Source organism: Arvicanthis niloticus, chromosome 23 (genome assembly GCF_011762505.2).
Source record: "Arvicanthis niloticus isolate mArvNil1 chromosome 23, mArvNil1.pat.X, whole genome shotgun sequence".
NCBI classification, from domain to species: domain Eukaryota; kingdom Metazoa; phylum Chordata; class Mammalia; order Rodentia; family Muridae; genus Arvicanthis; species Arvicanthis niloticus.
The window spans coordinates 32397023-32416441 of NC_133430.1; the positions used below are offsets into that span (position 1 = coordinate 32397023).

The 19419-nt window shown below is 48.1% G+C and overlaps 1 protein-coding gene across 2 annotated transcripts; it reads right to left on the reverse strand.

Annotated features, from left to right (window-relative positions):
• Positions 1-9360: 9360 nt before the first annotated feature.
• On the reverse strand, positions 9361-17863 carry LOC143436994 (acyl-coenzyme A thioesterase 1). 2 transcript variants are annotated; one of them, XM_076921710.1, is made up of 4 exons: positions 17357-17863; positions 12429-12631; positions 9805-10017; positions 9361-9716 (listed from the first exon to the last, which is right to left on the reverse strand). In XM_076921710.1, the coding sequence occupies exons 1-4, from the start codon at positions 17811-17813 to the stop codon at positions 9369-9371; spliced, it is 1221 nt and encodes a 406-aa protein (XP_076777825.1). In that variant the 5' UTR covers positions 17814-17863; the 3' UTR covers positions 9361-9368. The 2 variants fall into 2 exon arrangements, with proteins under 2 accessions (XP_076777825.1, XP_076777824.1); XM_076921709.1 differs by having other exon boundaries at positions 9361-10017; positions 17357-17846.
• Between the last annotated feature and the right edge of the window lie 1556 nt (positions 17864-19419).

The window sequence follows — 19419 nt, forward strand, 5'->3', positions numbered from 1 at the left end:
GAACAGGCCAGCCTTTAGGCCAATCCTTTAAGGCCACAATGCTGCGGTCCGCTCCAGTATCCAGCAATCCTAAGATTGCCTTGCCATTTACCTGAAGCTCCACTAAAGGGCGTTGATCCATATCGAGGCTAAGGAACACAGAATCTACTCCTGTGGATCCAAATCCTCGATTTCCTCTTTTTTTGTCTCTAGAAGGAAACATATCATGCAGGCTGGGCAAAATGAGAAGTTGTGCAATTCGGTCTCCTGGAGATATTGCCGAAACTCCCCTAGGGGAGGAGACTAAAATTTTTACCTCTCCTTCATAGTCAGGATCGATAACTCCTGGATGAATGACTAATCTTTTCAGGGCTGATGATGATCTACCAATTAATAATCCTACTGATCCCGAAGGAAGAGGCCCCTTAAAATCTGTAGGGATAAGCTGCACTCCCATTTGTGGTGTTAATACGACTCTGGCGGTGCAGTGGAGGTCCAACCCTGCAGAGCCCGCTGTGGCCCTCCTCGGGGTTTCATATTGGGCAAGTTGCTCTCTGGACTGCTCTGATCTTCCATGGCCCCATATATTCGAGGGCCCTGAGGCCTGGGGCCCTGCATCCCGTTTTTTGAAACAGGATAAGTATTTATCTGTCCAAGAGGTTGTCCATTGATATCTTTCACTGACCTGCATTCATTTGCCCAATGATTACCTTTCCTGCATCTAGGACATAGCCCAGGAGGACGTGTCGTGGCCCCTTTTCCTTTATCAGGACACTGACGTTTCAAATGTCCTTGCCTACCACAGGAAAAGCAAGCTCCAGGAGCTTTGGTTTTGCTTTTAGAATGCTGCACTATCCCCTGTACCACTGCAGCTGCTAAGCCAGTATTAGAGAGAGGACCGCCCAATTCCCTGCATGCCTTCATCCAGGCTGTCAAACCTTTAGACTTCCATGGAGTTATTGCTTGTCGGCACTCTCTAGTATACTGCTCAAATATGAGCTGTTGTATCAGGGGCATAGCGGTATCAGGATCCCCAAATATTCTGCCTGCAGCCTCCATCATTCTGGCTACAAAATCTGAGAAAGGCTCTGTAGACCCTTGGACAATCTTTGTCAGATTACCTGATACTTCCCCTTTATTTGGTAAGGCCTTCCATGCTTTCACTGACATAGCATTTATCTGTGCATATACTTGTGGTGGATATGCTGTCTGATTGTTCAGCCATTGGCCCTGCCCCATTAACATATCAAGGCTCCATGCAGCCTGACCTTGAGCTGCATTTTCTCGAGCCTGCTGTTGAGCAAATTCTGTATATAAGGACTTCCAATCAAGGTATTGTCCCATGGACAGGCAGGCCTTCACAAGAGACATCCAGTCTGTCGGTGTCATGGCTGAGTTAGTAAGCCTTTCTATCTGCGCCTGAGTAAAAGAGGCATTGACACCATATGTCTGCACAGATTCAGATAAATTTTTGAGAATCTTAAATTCTAGGGGCTCATAAGACCTCACATGATTAGCATCCTCAAAGACAGGGAAGGCGGCTGCCGCCAGGTCTTGGGACAAAACGTACAGGATGACTTTGGAGCTGTCCAGCCTTGTGCACCTTCTTGTTCCGCATAAGGCGGCGGCGCACTCGGTTCTATCCTGTCTGCCCTGTCCCACCCTGCTTCCACTTTTTTCTTGCTAGGTGGCTTCTTCTTCCTTTTGGCTATAATATCCTCCATCTTAGCTAGCAGCCCTTGTACTGCCTCTTCTAATTTTTCTATTTCATCCTCTGAGCTATCCTCTGACCCTGACTTCAGGCTTGGGTATAGCCCTGGTAACTCTCCCTTTTCTCTCTCTTTTGACTGTCTTGAGTTGGTAGATCGAGTCTCTGACCGCATCTCTTTCACTTGCTCTAACGCCTCCGTTGTTGCTTGAATGGCAGGAACACACTCCTCACTAGTCAAGCAGGTTCGAATAACCCTCCAGATCCCTCGCACCCCCGTCTTTCCCTTTTTGTCCTGTAGAGTACCCTCCTCCCATGCTCGGTCCAGATCCCTTCCTAACTTATCCCAGCAGGCTAATGACAGGTTTCCTGACACTGCAAACCACGGAGCCACCGCTTCCACCTCGCTAAGAAATTGAGCCAAAGCTCGATCTTTAAATTTCAAGCCCTTACTATCAAGAAGCTCATGAAGAGCTACCTTCACTGGGCAAGACGGCGAGGTCCCCATTTTAGTGGCTACGCTCGCGGCGCACCAAAACCACAGCTAAGAAAAGGATCCCTCTTGGACTTTCACTTTTATTCACCTCCTTCCGAGGACCTTAACAAATGCCGCCTCCTTCCGAGGACCTTAACAAATGCCGCCTCCTTCCGAGGACCTTGTCTGTTGATGGGCCCCACTTACCGGCCACTTACTGATCGATCGCCCTGTCTGTCCCTGGTTCTGGAACTCCGGGAACTCACGCAGAGAAGCTCCCCGTACGGGCCACCAATTGTGCCGCGCAGACCACCCTGACCAGCAGGGAAGAAAGACTAGCACACCAGTTCCTTCCAGAGACAGTTTTACTCAGGAATTGCCTTTCAGTTACAAGATCAAGGGGTGTGCCCCCGTGCCTCCCGTGAGTGCAGCTTAAGTAGCCCCCAGTGGACTGCCCATCAGCCCATACTACGTTTTGCTCCACCATAGGTTCACACTCATGACGAGAGATCAGGCTACCGGCAAAGTGCAACCTCCTCACCAAATAAGGACTTCTTCCCCCAAGAGGGCTAAGGCAGTAGGCACCATCTTTAGGGCGCAGCAGAAGCTTTCCACATTAACCCGTTTAAAGAATGGCCCAGGAAGCACCAGGTGGACAGCACTCCTCTAAGGAATAGTCAGTGCTAGACTAGATGCCACAGTTCCTAAGTTCTGTTTCTCCCTCAAATGCGTCTCAAGTATGTGTGGACATCTCTTTGCTTTCCTTATCATATTACCATTTACGGGCACACTTTAAACTCTTTCACTTACACTGTAAATTTTATTGTAGTGGTAGTTGACTGATCTGCTCTACTCCCCTGGAGGCAGTGTGTGCTCCTCGCTGCCTGCCCCAGTGCTCTGGATTCTTGGATGAAACACACACACACACACACACACACACACACACACACACCCTTCTTTTTTTTTTTTTTTTTTGGTTTTGTTTTGTTTTTCGAGACAGGGTTTCTCTGTGTAGTCCTGGCTGTCCTGGAACTCACTCTGTAGACCAGACTAGCCTCGAACTCAGAAATCCGCCTGCCTCTGCCTCCCAAGTGCTGGGATTAAAGGCATGCGCCACCACTGCCCGGCCACACCCTTCTATTTTAATATGCCTTAAACAGCACAAAGGCTGGGCTTCTCCTAAACTTCCACATTGCTAACACCTCCCTTTTGATACTCCTGAATTACTACTTACTAAAATCTATTTCCATCTTTACTACCACAGACCCAAATGGAGGGCGGGAAGGGTGGGGCTGTGTTTCGGCCCTCTCCACTCCACGCTTGGCGGCCACTGTTTCCTGGCCCAAGCTGCCGCTCCAGTCTGCGGGTCAGGGTCGAGAGAGAGAGAGAGAGAGAGAGAGAGAGAGAGAGAGAGAGAGAGAGAGAGAGAGAGGATTAAGGGGAAGAGACATGAAGAATGGAGACAAGACAGAGGTTCTGATCCTCTCAAGTCTCGTTTATTGTGTCTCTCTCTCTTTTATTGTCTCTCTCATTGTCTCCCGTATTCTCTCTATTGAAGGAAAATCTGGGGTATTTATAGGCTTTTGTCATGTGCCTTGCAAGCTTGGATACCACGTGTGCCTTACAGGCATGTATGGCATGGATAGCAAGTGGGTAGCACGTGAACCACATGCCTTGCAGGCGTGGATACCATGTGCGCCTTGCAGCTGGGGGCAGTAAACAGCAAAACAAGATATGTGGGATATTAGAGTGTGCTTCAGCTGTTGTAGGCTGTTGAAAAACAAGTCTCTTATCAGGGTATATGGCTCGAGATGGCTGCAAAGCTGATAGCCGCTTTCTGCTAAAAGTCGGCTCCCAACAGGGCTGCGGCTGCTACATGGCTGGCACCTGTTTTCTACAGCTCTCGAGCCTGCATCTTATTCCTTTCCTGGCATGGCAATTCTAAATTCTTCTTTGGTCTCCTTACCCATGAATCCTAAAGTCCCGCCTCTGTCTCCCTACCCAATTATTAGCCACTGGCAACTTTATTTACCAATTAGAACCAGTTGGGGCAGGTGCCCTCAGTGTCTCACATTTGAGATTCTCGTGCAATTTGGAAACCCATAGTGCAAGCATTAAACCAAAATCCACGACATTTTATCTCAGTAGATGAGACTGGACTGCTGTCATGGGATTTGATTGTTTCCTCTAACAGAGCTTTGGGGAATCCTTGGGTTGATTCTTACAGCTATGGCTCAATTCTTTTGACAACTGGAAGTGCACCGCCCTTATATTTCCTTCCACTCCCTTGCTGGTGGACATTTGGGCTGCTTCCACACAACAGGACTCCTGTACTGAAAACAAACAGAATCCCGTGTTCATCTAAGTAAAAGCGAATCACTTCCCAGCCCAACGGAAACATTTGATGGTCTCTAACAGTGGTTTTTTTCCTACAAGCTTCAACAACAAACAGTAACGTTAGATGTCTGAATTTTTGTCACTCTTGATGCTGTGATGAACTCTGCAGCTTTATTTCGTAATTCTTTGATCGGTGCATAGGCTAAATAAGTCCCCACCACCACTTCATTGGATACTAGTGAAAGAGTTAAAAATTTTTAAACTTTCCACAGATGGAGTCAAAAGTGCAGATTAGCTTGTTCTGTGCTCTGGGCTCCAGGAAATTAGCTATCCACAAGAAAAAATAGATAAGATAGGAGTTCAGAGCTGGGAATTCAGGTCAGCATGACTGTGCTCCATGGGTACCAGGAACTAAAAACTGACCATAAGATAGATTGAATAGGGTTTGAGCTGGGAGCTCAGGTCAGCGTGCCTGTGCACCCTAGGTACCAGGAACAGAACTGACCACAAGACAGATTGGATAGGGTTTGGTTCTCAAAAGAAGAAAGGCTTGTATGAGATATTTCCCCACGACCGTTTCTTGAACCTGTCACGGAAGCTGAACACTGGACAGGTGCTTTCTATAGATACTTAATCATGATTTCCCCCCTTGTCTCCCCTGGGTTGAGGTTTTTCCCTTTAAAAGCTTTACCTCTTCTCTGAGTGGGGGTCGTACTTCATTGCTTGCCTCTGCATAGGACAGGCTAGAAGTTCGACCTCAACGCGTTGAATCAAATATACCTCTTGCTATTGCATCAAGTTCAGGGTCTTGTGATTTCTGGGGTGGCCGTGAATTCCCGAGAAGAGGGAGGGAGTTTCTCCCTTTCTGGCGGGCCTTCCACTAGCTCTTCCTATAAGAACACCCAATAATCTCATCCGATTTCCTGATGGGAGGAGTCTCTCTCCCACAGTAACTGCTCATCTATGTAAACCTAAGCATTCTGTGAGAATGGGAGAAAGAGGCAAAGTGAGAAACATTATTAGTGTTTCGTTTTGTCTGTGAGTATGCAGGCACTACAGCACCTCGTGGAGGTTGGTGGGTCTCAGGGATCGAACCCTCAGCTTTGATGGCAGCTGTCTTTTCCAGCTGATCCATCTGGATGCCACTGTTATGTGAAGGGTGTCAGAACCTCTAAGACCTTTTTTCCCCTCAGGACTTGTGTAAGTATAAAATGATTTCAGTGTTGGGGTGATCTTTTAGTACACTGTGTAAAGATTTGTATTGTTCAAATGCTAATTTCTGTGTCCAGCGGAGAGTTGAGTGCAGACTGGACTTTGGTATTGTTATTCATGTGGTTATATCATATTTTGTAAACACTCCCTCTCTCACCTTCTGATTGGTTTAATAAAAAGCTGGTGACTTAGAGCAAAGCAAAAGAGAATAGGCTGGACTTCCCAGAGAGTTAGAACTCTGGAAAAGAGTCACGCCCAGGAGAATTGGCCAGCCAGACAGACACAGAGGAAAAAGCAGGTGCAGGGACTAGAGACAGAGAGGCAATGGGCCAACTGGCAGGACATAGGCCAGGCCAGTATTGTTGGTTTAGAACAGCTGAGGATCTGCCCAGCTACAGTACCAACGTTTATAATAAATATAAGTGTGTGTCTTTATTCAGAGCTGGGGCAGGGCATAGAAGGACCATGGGGCAACACTTCAAAGTAAAAAGTTTAGAAACATAGTAACTGAACACAACACTCTGGGAGTGGCGATTTTTTTCCCTCTCTGTCCACATAGCATGGTTGATAGGGTCTGTTCCCCTCAGATCCTTTCTCCTCCACGCCCTCAACACTCAAACTCGCCCAATGGACTGAGGCTTTTAAAGGTTTATCTTGTCATGATAGTTTGTCTAAATTACCCTGAAATTTACAACTATGTTTTTTTGTCCCAAGCCACTGGATTTGGGCATTCAGTGTCTTCTGAGGAATGTAATATTGAAATAGGAAATCAAGGTCCTATGTCTCTCCCTTCAGTAAGGTGAGCTTAAATGGATGGTATGGTTTTCCACACAGCCACTGGCTGCCTGGGCACACAGACATTATGCAGCTAAGCCTGCTCTTGGCTCACTTCCCAGAGCTTTGAACAGAAGTCACCCAGTTGAGAGCTTGCCATGAACTTTACCTCAGTTCCAAGTCACCCCAAATGTTGGGAGGGTAACTCTATTAGGTGCCTCTGGTGACTTATCAACAATGTAATGTTATGAAATCAGGACGCCTGACCAGGTTCCTGGGTCAGCACTGGTTCTATGGACAGAATGGAACGTCGGCTTGCATGGGGCCTGTGTTCACCACTACCCACCCCAGCAACCATTGTGCCGGAAACATTCAGAAACTAGGGGGTGGCGAGTCTGTGGGATATGGAGTGCCAGCTCTCTTTATCTGAGTAAAGCATGACCTGGGCAGTGGGACAGCCACTTCAAACTGATGTCAAGGCCTCCTTTGATCATTCCTGGCTCCTTGACTGCAGCTGCTCTCACATCCCAAGAATCGAGGTCCTTGTGACCTCCATGGTCATCAGACAGAAAGCAGGTTCCTAATTCTCCTTCCAGGAGAGCCCCCTAGGAGACTCTGTCCCAACTCAGTCTAATCATTCTGTCCTTCTGCCTTCGTGAAAATGTTTCATGCAGTCTAGAATTGCCAGGGTCAGGCTGCGTGTAGCACTGGATATCCCACACAATTACTAGGCAGATTCCCAGTCCCAGCCCCTCAGTTGCAGATAGCCTCTACCTGCTTCATGCTCTCCTCCCTGGCACTCTGGGGTGACCTATGGAGAGGGACTAAACAAATGTGCCCTTCAGCTTCCTCCATGAGTATACAGTTCCTAGAATGTGGTTTGGTGATGTTTATTGAATGGTCCCTACCTGTCCTGTTCTTTCAGGAAAGCCAGGACAAATAGCCAGGAAGTTCAGTCGATTCCTCCCTCATCTTCCTGCCTAAGTTTTACACTTTAAATCTCTCCAGAGAGATGGACATCTCACATTATCATGGTTTTCCGTATTTCAGACCCCTCTCCTCAAGGCTGATCGGTACCATTGCAATCTGTGTACTTGCCTGGAGAAACCTATATTTCTTCTAGCCTTTAGATGAGGCCCCCTTGGCAATGAAGCCATGAAGGTGTTTACTTTGGAATGGTGTTTTCCCATGGATACACATTTAAAATACGTTCTGATTAACAGGTACTAAATGAGGGAAAGTAACAAATTACCTTGTTGGTTTATTGGAGGACATCTTGGTTGCTTCCAAGCAATGGAATTCCTGAACCAAGCTCCTTACAATCACTAGTTTGCATTTGTGTGGACATGCATTTAGGCGAACACCAAGGAGTGTGTTGTTGGATCCTACGGTGGCAGTGACAAGCATCTTCTGAAATGGTTGTATCCATCTGCATCCCTAACAGCAATGTCACCATCATCATCATCATCATCACTGACTGACATGGGAGAGCCCAATACTTCAGGTGGTGCCACTACTGGGCAGGTGGTCCCGGGTATTTTAAGAAAGGAGGCTGAATAGGCCGTAAAGAGAAAGCCAGTAAGCAGCATCCCTCCATAACCGCTATTCAGTTCCTGCCTCCAGGTTCTTGCCTTTGAGCTTCTGCCCCCTGGCTTCTTTCATGATGGACTGTGGTGTGGAAGTGTGAGCCACGTGGACTTTCCTCCTCAAGATGCTATTGGCCACGGTGTTTGATGACAGCAATAGAAACCTACAACACCTTCCTAAGTCCCTCACCTCCCACTTGATTACCAGCAGGTCATACTTCCTGCAAATGTGTCTCAACCGTGCACTTTCCATCAAACTGGGCATTAAAATACACAGGTTTCCACCCGGCTTTGAGACTTCACTTCTGAACGCTCTCATAACACTCTTATCAAACAAGTTTATATGCTTTCTTATCACTCTTATCAAACGAGTTTATAACTGCCTGTCTTATGTTATAGGAGATCAACCATGAACCTAGCACTGGGTAAAGAAATCCCTCCTCCTATGCTGACCATCAGCTGACTGGAAGATGGCTATGGCCTAAATATGTGGGGATGAGAGCGTTTGCGCACACACATCCTCTCCCTTGTCTCGTAGACAGGTCTGAAGGTTGACACACACGGGATTCCTGAAATCTGTTTCCTTCCACAGCTGCTCTGTTGTCTCCTGGACTAAATGTTCATTGTCCCCTGTGTCTCCATGACAGAACTCATCACATGAAGTGAAAGGTTCTTTTTCCGATGTTGGTTTGCTTTGTAAAATTGATGTTCTTGTAGATATATGCACACATGAAGAAAGAAAGAAGGAAACAACAAGGAAGGAAGGAAAGGGAGGGAGGAAGGAAAGAAGGAAGGAAGGAAGGAAGGAAGGAAGGGGAGGAAGGAAGGAAGGAAGGAAGGAAGGAAGGAAGGAAGGAAGGGAAGGGAAGGGAAGGGAAGGGAAGGGAAGGGAAGGGAAGGAAGACCTTGGTTTTGTTGCAGCCTATATGTGTAATAGGCATCTGAAAAGGATGCCCTTAAGTCACCCATAAGCCACTTCAGGAGGGAAGATGGAGTGGGAACACTGGCCCAAGAATTGGACAAAACAATTTTAAGTTACGTAAGTGTGTTTACGAATGGTTGCTTTTTATTCCAGGCACTATTTCTTGACTAGCTATAGTTTCCACACAACATGCTTTGTTCTTACAGCATGCTGGATTGAACTCAGGAACTTGCATGAGCCAGTCACGGACTCTACAATGGAACTACATTCCCAGCCATTGAATCAACACTATTTTGATACTAAAATTAATTTTTAAAAATGTAAACCTAAAGCAGTTATACGTTCAGATGAAGTAAGTAATCTGAACTAATATTCTTACAATGTATTTATTTGAACCTTTCCCCCCAAACCACCATATAATAGGTTATATTTTAGGGGACACTCCCTAACTCTTACTACCCAACTGTTTGTGGAAGAAAGTCTGGAGTTGCTGCCATGCATCCAGCTGGGCCATGGCATGGGGCCTAGGCTCCCCTCCAAAGGTGATATTGGCACCCACCAGGAGGTGCATGCCAGCGCTGCACAGTGGGAAGTAAGGAGGCTCAATATAGTGCCCTGCTTCTGGGTAGCAGATGATCTGGGGCTTCTCCTTCCCATGGGCCTGCAGGCGTTTGGAGATCTCATTGGCATAGAACTCACTCTTCCAGTTGTGGTCATCCTGACCTACAAGGAACAGGAAGGCCGTGTCAGACCTTTCCACAGGGATGAAGCTCTTCTGTTCTACCAGAGGGCTTTGCAAAGCTTCCACAACATCCTTGAGACCATCTTTGGTCATTTTGACTCGATTTTTCAGGATAGTCACAGGAGGTACGGTCTCATCCTTGTAATAAATGGTGTTCCCAACAGCAGCCACGGAGCCATTGATGATAACAGCGGCCGTGATGCCCTTCAGGAAGGAGGCCATAGCAAGGCCAAGTTCGCCCCCTTTGGAAATGCCAAGCAGCCCGATTCCTGGTCCTTTTACCTGAGAAGGAAACAAACGAAAAATGGCGGTTTAGTCTAGGACAGTATTGAACAGTGAATAGGCCCAGCCAGAAAGCCAAATAGACCAGGGCCAACATCGACATTGTCTCTATTTTCAAAACCACCATGGTGAGATGAAGCTACTCTAAAAAGGCATTTGCACTCCTCCCCTTAGCCACTGAACTATTGAGAGAATGGACCCAAGAAACTAAGGAAAACAAACATTCCTGCTGCCCGATCTCTCATTGGACAGGGGCACCGATGTGGCCCTTCAATCCTGCCTCACATCACTGGTGTTTTGCTTTCCACTTCTCCAAAGGACCCCTCTCACATCTTCTCCTACCTCCTCAGCCTCCTGGGTCCTCCCCCCATGCATGCCCCTCCCCTGCAGCTCTCCATACTGCAGTGAGAAGACCCAAGCTCCAGCAGGAATGTCCCCCTCCCCAGTCCACCTGTTCCTACAGTGGCTCACGATCTCAGATGACCACATGATCTCAGCGGTCACCCTCTGGTTGTGTCTGGAATGCTGTCCACTATCTTTCTCCAGGAATGGCCTTCCACACTTAACTTCCAGCCTCCCCCCTACCCCCCCCCCACAATGAACTTCTCTCTGATGGTCCTCCTGAGGTCCTCCCTACTCTGGGCTGTTCTATTTTCTCAGTTCTGGGCCCTCAGTCGTGCTAGCTAAGACTTTGTTCTCTGTCCTGGTTCCCTACAAAAGCTGTGGGAAGATGCTGTCCTGGTTGGTTGTGTGTCAAATTGACACAAGCTAAAGTCATTAGAAAGGAATGAGCTTCAACTCAGAAAACTCCCTCCATGAGATTCGGATATAAGATCTTTTCTTAGTTAGTGATCAATGGGGGAGGGCCCAGCCCATGGTGGGTGGTGCCATCCCTGAGCTGGGTCCTGGATCTTATATGAAAGCAGGCTGAGCAAGCTATGAGCCAGTAAGCAATAGCCAGCCCTCTATGGCCTCTGCATCAGCTCCTGCCTCCAGGTTCCTGCTGTGTTTGAGTCCTGTCCTGACTTCTTTCAGTGATGAACAGCGATGTGGAAGTGTCAGGTGAATAAACCTTTTCCTCCCCAACTTGCTTTTTTGTCCTGGTGTTTCATCACAGCAATAGTAACCCTGACTGAGACCATGTTTGTCGTATTTTTCTTCCATCCATTCCCTGCTCAGTGCCTTCCGGGTAGTTTGGACTGGCGCTGTCCACAAGGACTGCTCCTGTCCTGAGTCCCAGTGTCCTCTGGGCTAAAAGCAAAAGGCTGATCTCTCACAACAGTCTTTTTACTTCTCTTGTGGCTTCTATAACAACACCCGGGAAACTTTGAAACGTCACTCTGCCACTGAAGTCCTAGGAACTGAACAATGTGGTAATTACCCTGTTTATTAAAGGAAGAAACAAAGGTCCCAAAGTCATAGAACCAGAAGTCGGTGAAATGAGGGTTGGTGGGATGGCTCAGTGGGTACAGCACTTGCTGCACAAGCTTGATGACCTCAGTCTGACCCTCGGAGTGCACATAAAGGTGGAGGGAGAGAACTGCCTCCACAAAGTTGTCCTCAGACCTCCACATAGTCATGAGCACGGACGTTCTTGTACGTGCACACAAATACACAATATTAATATTTTTTTGAAAATTGACAAAATCTATTCTCCCTAGATGCATCCTGCATGGGCCCCACTTCTCTAAGAGCGTCACATTAATGTCTTCCAGCCACATCAACGACTGATTATAAAATTATAAACTAAACAAGGGCTGCCAGCCCAGCTGTGCTATGCTGAACCTAGAAAGCTCAGAGCACTTGGTCTCCTGCTGTTGATTCTCAAGTCCCTCTTACACAGTTCATGCTGTGCGTCCATCTCAGCTCCCACAGGGGCACAGGGATGCGGGGACGCAGGGATGCGGGGATGAAGGGACGTGGGGATGCGAGGATTCAGGAGTGCAGGGATGCGGGGACGCTGGGATGCGGGAATGGGGGGGATGCGAGGATCCAGGGGTGCAGGGATGCAGGGACACAGGGATGCGGGGATTCGGAGACGTGGGGATTGGGGACGCGGGGATAAGTGGATGCGGGGATGAGTGGATGCGGTGACGCAGGGATGCGGGGGTGCGGGGGTGCAGGATGTGGGGAGGCAGGGACTCCAGGACATAGGGACGCAGGGACACGGGGACACAGGCAGCTGAGAGCTGCTGAGCTGAGCATATCATTTGAAAGAGCACCAGCTGATGATGGCCCTACCTTTTTTCTTTCCCTTTATTTCTTATATCAAACATAGGGAACCTCAAATATGCTTGGGCTCTTTGGGAAATAAAGAGAGTGAGGCCGACTGTCAGTTTGCTCTTCCTGTGAAATCAGGCACACGATGAAGAGATCTGATAGGGGGCCAATAAAACTTGAGGAGATCTAACCTCAGGGTGGCTACGCAGGTAGTTCACGGCTTCTTCAAAGTACTCCATGCGCATGGTTTCCATACTCTTGGGGAGGTCTTCATAGTTGTAATAAGCCAGAGCCATAACGGCAAAGCCCTTCCCAGCCAGCAGACTGGCCCGATACTCCAGAAGGCCCCCTCCAACTCCGAAAAGGTCTATGATTCCAGGAAAGGGCCCAGGTTCTGGGGGAAAATCAAAAGTAAATATTACTAGAACTATTTGCACTGGCACTAAAGGCGTTTCCTGCTTATGTGAGAATGTCAAGATTCTAAACAGTGAAATATCCTGAAAGAGCTCGTGCCTGCAAGCACCTGGAGGGTAGCCTGGGCTAAATCCACATCCCTTTCCATATCTAAAACCTCAAAGCCCCATAAGTGCTTACAAAGACATTAAAGGGACATTTAGAAGTCAGGGGGAAAAAATATGTGCCTAGCCCGAACACACATACACAGACAAAAAAACAAAACAAAACAAAAAACAAAAAACAAAACCCAACCTTTATAATAACAACAATAAAAACACTGTCCCTTTCTGTCTCCCAAACCAGACAATGCCAACTGTCACTGAGGATATGCGACAACCAAAACCACCACATGATCCTGGTGTAACACAAAACAGTGTAGAAACCAGCAGGTGGTTGCTCACAAAGTCAAACCTATATATAACCTTACATATGGTTTTATAAGCCAGTATATACTCTGAAGTATGAATGAGTGTCGCGCCCCACTTGTCCAGCAAGGAAGACGCGACAAACCAGATTCTTCTCAACAGCCTTTATTGGAAACACTCTTTTAGGTTTTTGGGAGAGACTGACTCGAATGCCCAGAACGGGCTACTTATATACCCCCAGCCCTGGGCGTGGCAACGCACATGGAGGTGTCCGATTGGTCAATTTGCAATGACTCATTAGCATACTCATTAGCATACCCCACCCGGGAGGGGTGATTGGCCAAGTTCGTGGTACCCTAGTTGTACCTCATTTGCATGCCCCGTTTGGGAGGGGCTGGAGTCAAGTTTCTAAGTGCACTGCGCATGCGCATGCGCATGCGCAGTGCACTGATAGTTCTACCTGAGAGCCTGAGTAGCCGCCATCTTGGATCGTCGCCTCAGAGCGGCTGATGGGCGAATGTCAGCCCGTCAGCTGCTCTGAGGCTGGGGCGCTGCTTCTCTTGGCTGGCAGCCACAGCCGCTTTTAGTCAGTGGCACCGAGAGCAAAAACGGGCAGCCGCTTTGAGTCAGCGGCTGCTACGTGAGAAAAAAACGGGCAGCTGCTTTTCAAGCTGACAAACTGGCGCTGCCTTCCAGCCGTCAGGTCTGTCAGGTCAGCTGCCTACAAATGAGAAATGAAATGAAACCTGTGTCCACACAAGAACTTGTATTCAAGCATGTGTAGCCATGTTAGCCATAATCTCCAGACTGCAAACAAACACAATGTCCTTCAGCTGGTAAATGGATACAAACCGTGCTACATCCACGCTACAGTGCATTATGGGGAAACAGAAAGGCCTGATGGGTAGAAGACCCCATGAATCTCAAACGCATTCTGCCCAGTGAGTGGACAGAGACTCAAAAGCTGCATGTTCATTTTGCATTTTTTTTGTGTCTTAAATGTTTCCACCATTTGTATGAAGGGGGGGGTTATCTTTCACATGTCCAAATTAAACAATAACTCAGTGTTATGGTTAATCATGATTTCAAATTGATTGGATCTAGAATCAATAAGACATACCCCTGGGCATTTCCAGAATGGATTAAATGAGAAGAGACCCTTCCCTCAAGCTGGGCAGTGCCTTCTGCTGGCAGTCCAGATACCAAGCAGTCTGAGGGAAAGGCCTGGTTTTGCCTGCTCTTTGTTTGCTGGTAAGTGCATCTATCCTGTTTGCTGTCACCTTGGCTGACACTGGACACCCAGATTCTTTGGCCTTTCAACATGGCTCTCAAAGGATTCTACAGGTTTTCATGGTCACACTGGGATGGCGGAGGCATCCAGTGGGTGTGAGTAGCAATAATTATGTTATCAGCCTCTCAAGTGCAAATGGCCATTATCCAAGTACATAGCCCATAGCTAATCTAATAAATCCCTTTGCACAATATATCTTCTGTTGATTCTATTCCTGTAGGGAGCCCTGACTTCAGCTCTCAGCAAACACTCCATAGGCACCAGCAAACTCCACTGCGGCCTGTTCCTTCTTCTGTGCGACTGTGGATCTTATGTGCTGGTGTCCCTCAGTATCATTGCCTCTGACACGAGTGCCTTAGACTGCTTGTGTTTAGCTAACAAGGCACTTGCTGTCAAACCTGACACCCTGAGTTCAATCCCCAGGACCCACATGGTGGAAGGAGAGAACTCAAGCCAACTATACTCTGACCTCCACACGTGCACCCCAGGCATACACCAAATAAATAAATAAATAAATAAATAAATAAATAAATAAATAAATAAATATTTTACCTTGCCTACTTCATGAATTTTATCTTAGTGACTGAAGACAGATGTGTGGGGGGGGGTCCACCTGTGTTGTCGGCATGGGCAGGTGATAAGCACTATTTAAGTCTGTTAAAATTGATATTCCTATTAATAAGTTCCTCAAGTTTATATTGAGGAGTATAAACTTGGTGTTCTCCTGGTGTCCATTTTCCTATAAATGACCAAAGATAATCAGGGATAGGGGAATCTGGTTCCCTAATCAACAGCCATTGAACTCTTCTTTGCAGTCTTGGCCACCAAGAACAAAGGGATTAATGGTCTAACAGGTCGCCGGTCTTTGCACCAACACCATCTTCAACACTCCATCATGACTACACAAAGACTGGCTGGGTGTCATGGCTCCCGAAGGTGGAGCTGTGGTCAGGGCCCTTTGAAACAACTTGTACCAGATCTTTTCTTATAACCATTCCACCCCGGTGTGTGTGTGTGTGTGTGTGTGTGTGTGTGTGTGTGTGTGTGTGTGTGTTGGGGGTGGAGGAGGCATTTCCCCTATTAATCTGGTAGTTGTACCTGGACGTAAATCTGTGTTCGGTCTAAACACAAATCTCAGTGATTGTGATTGGCGCTAAGAGGCTAGGCTGTAACTGATCAGATGAACCTTAACTATATAAGCAGGCTATTCAGCAAGTCCCCTGGGAGTCAGTCTTTTTAATATTCCCCGACTACCTGTGCAGCAACATGAGGCAAAGGCTTCTCTCGAATGCTCTTTTCTTGCCTGCTTTCAATGTAAGCTAAGCTAGTAACAAAGGCAACAGGGAGCAGAGAGGCAGAAAAGGCAGAGCCGCAGTACCTGTAACAGCTGAGTACTTAGCAGACCAAGCCCTGAAACTGCTAAGGTAGGCTGCTGCTCTCACCTCTCAGCTCCTGTGCGGTGGTGTGAGCCCAGCACCTGACACCCAATTCCTGAATGAATATCTCAACTTCCGAGCGGCTGGCACACGTGTCAGCCTGCGACTCCTCCTCTGAGCATAGTCCTGGCAAAGGGCAGACTTCCCAGGTTGTCGTGGCAACAGTCACTATGCTGTGAAAGGGTTCAGGCAGCTGGCTGAAGAAGCGACCGAACAATTTTAAGAGTAGTCAGGGAAAGAAGAAAAGTGGAAATAAGGAGATAATAAGAGAGAGTAGTGAGCCGAGGCTAAAGAATAAAAGCTCGAAGCTCCCGAGTGCTGGTCACCAGAAGACTCTGGAGTCTGTCAGTTCTTGGACTTAAGGATGTAACATTGGCCAGCAGCGAAGGGACCTGATACCCAAGATACACAGGGCGGTGACACTAGAGGATGCCACCAATTGCTGCTTCTGCCACTGCTGCGGCTGCTGCTACTGAACACTAGGGGAATGACCAGCGATTGCAGAACTTGCCTCCTTGTGATTTCAATTTGGGTTGATTTAAGCACAAGATTTAAGCAGCTGTGGGTCAATTGCTCTGACTTCTAGAAATCCAACTCTATTTACTCATAGCTCCAATACTGGGGGCGTTTGGACTGTTCTCAAGCAATAAACATTCTGGGGCAGACATGTCACAAAAGGGCAGAATTACATATTCACCCACCTAGCCAAAGACTTGATTCTTCCCAGGATAACTGAAAGAACACTTCCACTCTCTCTAGCTGTGTATTGAGTGGCATTTCCTCCAAGCAATTGACATTCATTGGAAATGGCGGACTTTGAAAGTTTTGTCACTCGTGAAGCTGCGCAATCGATCCTGTAGTTTGATTTTGCATGTTGCTTTTGCATTTGTCTTTAGTTACTGAGGAGGCTCACAACAATCTCCTACTGCTGGTCTACAGAAAAGGCGGGCCTCCCTCCCACTTTAACTGCTAATCTACGTAAATCTTAAAGTGCAATGGAAAGAAAAACTGCAGAAGTAAGAAATGTCCCTTGTTTTGAAAAGGGGTTTTGCTGTGTTGACCAGACTGGCTTGGAGCTCCAAAGTCAAGGCAGCCTTACGCTTTGGTGTCCCAACCTTCTGCACAGCTCAAAACAGATTGACATTTAAAATAATATTTAAAGATGGCTATTGATTTGGAGATAGGGCTTCTTAGTGTAGTCCAGTCTTGTCCCAGGATACACTCTGTAGCTGGCCTCGAACTCAGAGATCCAACTGACTCTGCCTCTCCAGTTCTGGGATCAAAGGTGTCCACAAACCACACTGGGCTTATAACCTCTAATTTTCATGTTATTGTTACAAGGGTCTTGTCCCTTTCCTTAAAACTTAAGGAAGTTTAGCAGTGGCATTAGTCTGGTAACTTAGCAGCGGAACTGAAGGACCAGCTTCAGGGAAACATCATCACCATAACAAGCCCCTTCCAGTCCAATCCTGTCTCCTTCCTACTGAGCCCCAGATCATTCAGAGCTACCCTTTTCTTCACTTAAAATCACAGGGGAACTTTGAGCAAAGGGAAAGTTAAGGGCAGCTCACCTGGGGGCAGGAAGAGCGTTCCACGCACCCGGCCCTCGCGCACGGGCACGCGCCGCACCCCGGGAGCCATGAAGTGACGCTCGTGCACCGCCCGCGCCAGCAGCCGCCCGCCGTCGGGCTCGTGTCCGTCCAGCACCTCCAGCTCCACCACGAAGGGCGTCTGCACGTCGCGCTTGACCAGGCGCCAGTGAGGCCGGTCGGGCTCCATGGCCCAGAGCAGCCCCATGGGCTCGAGCCCCGCGAAGCTGCCGCCCAGCGCGGGCGCGCGCGCCAGGTCCAGCTCTCCCGCGGCGTCGGCGCGGTAGCGCGCGTGGGCTCGAAAGAGCGCGCCCTTCTCGTCGCGCAGGGCGGCGCGCAGCGTGACGGGCTGCTCGGGGGCCAGGCCGCGCACGGCGATGCTCAGCGGCTCGTCCCAGCAGCTGCGGCCCGCGGGCTCCAGGCTCAGTGTCGCCGCCATCTCCAGTTGGACTAGAAGAGGAGTGTGGACTGGGCTCCTGGAGTAGTTAGTAGTCGCGGGCGGGACCACTCGCCCATTGGTTGGCCTCCGACCGACACATCCTAAGAGATGTGAGACTTCTTTGTGCAAATCCTGGTTTCTCAATTGAAAGGAAGAATTTGCTAAGAACAAAGACACTGCCCGGCAATCCACAGTGTGTCTAAATCCAAGCACAGTGACAGGCAAAGCTGAAAAGTGTAGAAGCTACAGTTCCTCATTGAAATTCAAACGGTTCCCAAGAAACATGCTTGGCCCCGTTCCATCTTAACCCACAGTCTTTGACCAAGAATTTCCCTCCTGTTCTTGGTCTCTATCTCTCTTTCCAGGACGGCTTAGTGTTTATGGGATCTATAGAGCTGGGTGCAGTTTGACTGTGCTTCTGGGATATTGAGAACTTTTACCAAAGTACACAATTTTCTGGATGTCTTTCCCTTATCTGAAAGGCCTGCTGGGGCTATTAAGTAAGAAAAGGATGCGCTGCTGATAGCCTGGGCACCACTTTGGGGAGGAGTGTCGCATCCACTCCCGTTCCCCCCTCCTACTCCCTCACTCCACCCCTCTGCCCCCACTCCACCCTCTACCCCCCATCCCCACGCTCACACATCTAACTGCTGTCCTAGTCCGCGTTTGGGTTTCTACCAGTGGGGCTCTGTCGGTTTGAGTTCTAATCAGAATTGGTCCATGCAACCTGGGCAGCAGGAGTCCCTTCACAAACGTGTTTGTTTGTTTGTTTGTTTGTTCTGTTTTTGGTTTTTCTTTTACTGAAGCGCGGGAAGATTATGAACAAAAAGTAACACCAACAGTATTTATTGCAGAACTGTGACCTCCGATCTAAAGGGAAGAGGGCTGCGGTTCAGGAACTGCAGCTTTCTGAGCCAGAGATAGGTGACCTCAGCTGGAATGCAGGTGTGGCTAGACTGAGTACTCCCGACTTCACTCTCCTTTGGTGGTGGCATCTTGCCAGTCCTTGCCTCTCCTTGGCAGAGCCCAGCTCTGTAGCTCTAAAACCTAAATGGGGAGACGCAAAGGTATGTTGGTGGAAAGTATCTGACGAACAGAAGTTCAATAAATACTTGCAAAGTGAAAAAGAAGTTATCACATTGGACCCCAGGTTCAGGTTTTAGTGACCCCTTTCTCCCCCATTCCCGCGAATGAAGCAACTGCTGCTGGGTATTTGGAATACCTGTTTCTAAGTAACAGTAGCCCCTCATTCTAGAATCACTCAGCTTGCAAAAAAAAAAAAAAAAAAAAAAAAAGTTCCTGGCTCCCCAACCCCCAACACAGAAATCAAAATGTGCAGACAGAATTCAGAAACGCAGATTCTCTTCCTCTCCCATGATGCCGCAGATGGTGTGAAGAGACATATAGGTGACTCTCTGGTGCGTGAGGGAAAAGAAGCCAGGGCGAGGGCCTGAGACTGCCTATTCAAAGCAAGATCACACTTCGAGGTTCTAGTCCTAAAAGCTGGAACATGTAGTTGCCTTCTCAGGCCCAGTGTCAAGAGTACAGTATCTATAAGGAAGTCAGCTGCCACTAAAGATTCTCTGTGCCCATGAGAGGTCAGTAA

Bases quoted from the DNA above. Each gene is read 5' to 3' on its own strand.
- LOC143436994 (XM_076921709.1), bottom strand. From the start codon at position 17,813: ATGGCGGCGACACTGAGCCTGGAGCCCGCGGGCCGCAGCTGCTGGGAC. The intron at 12,632-17,356 runs GTGAGCTGCCCT...ATTTTCCCCCAG, and splicing joins AACGCTCTTCCTGCCCCCAG to AACCTGGGCCCTTTCCTGGA. The intron at 10,018-12,428 runs GTTAGATCTCCT...TTTCCTTCTCAG, and splicing joins ACCTGCGTAGCCACCCTGAG to GTAAAAGGACCAGGAATCGG.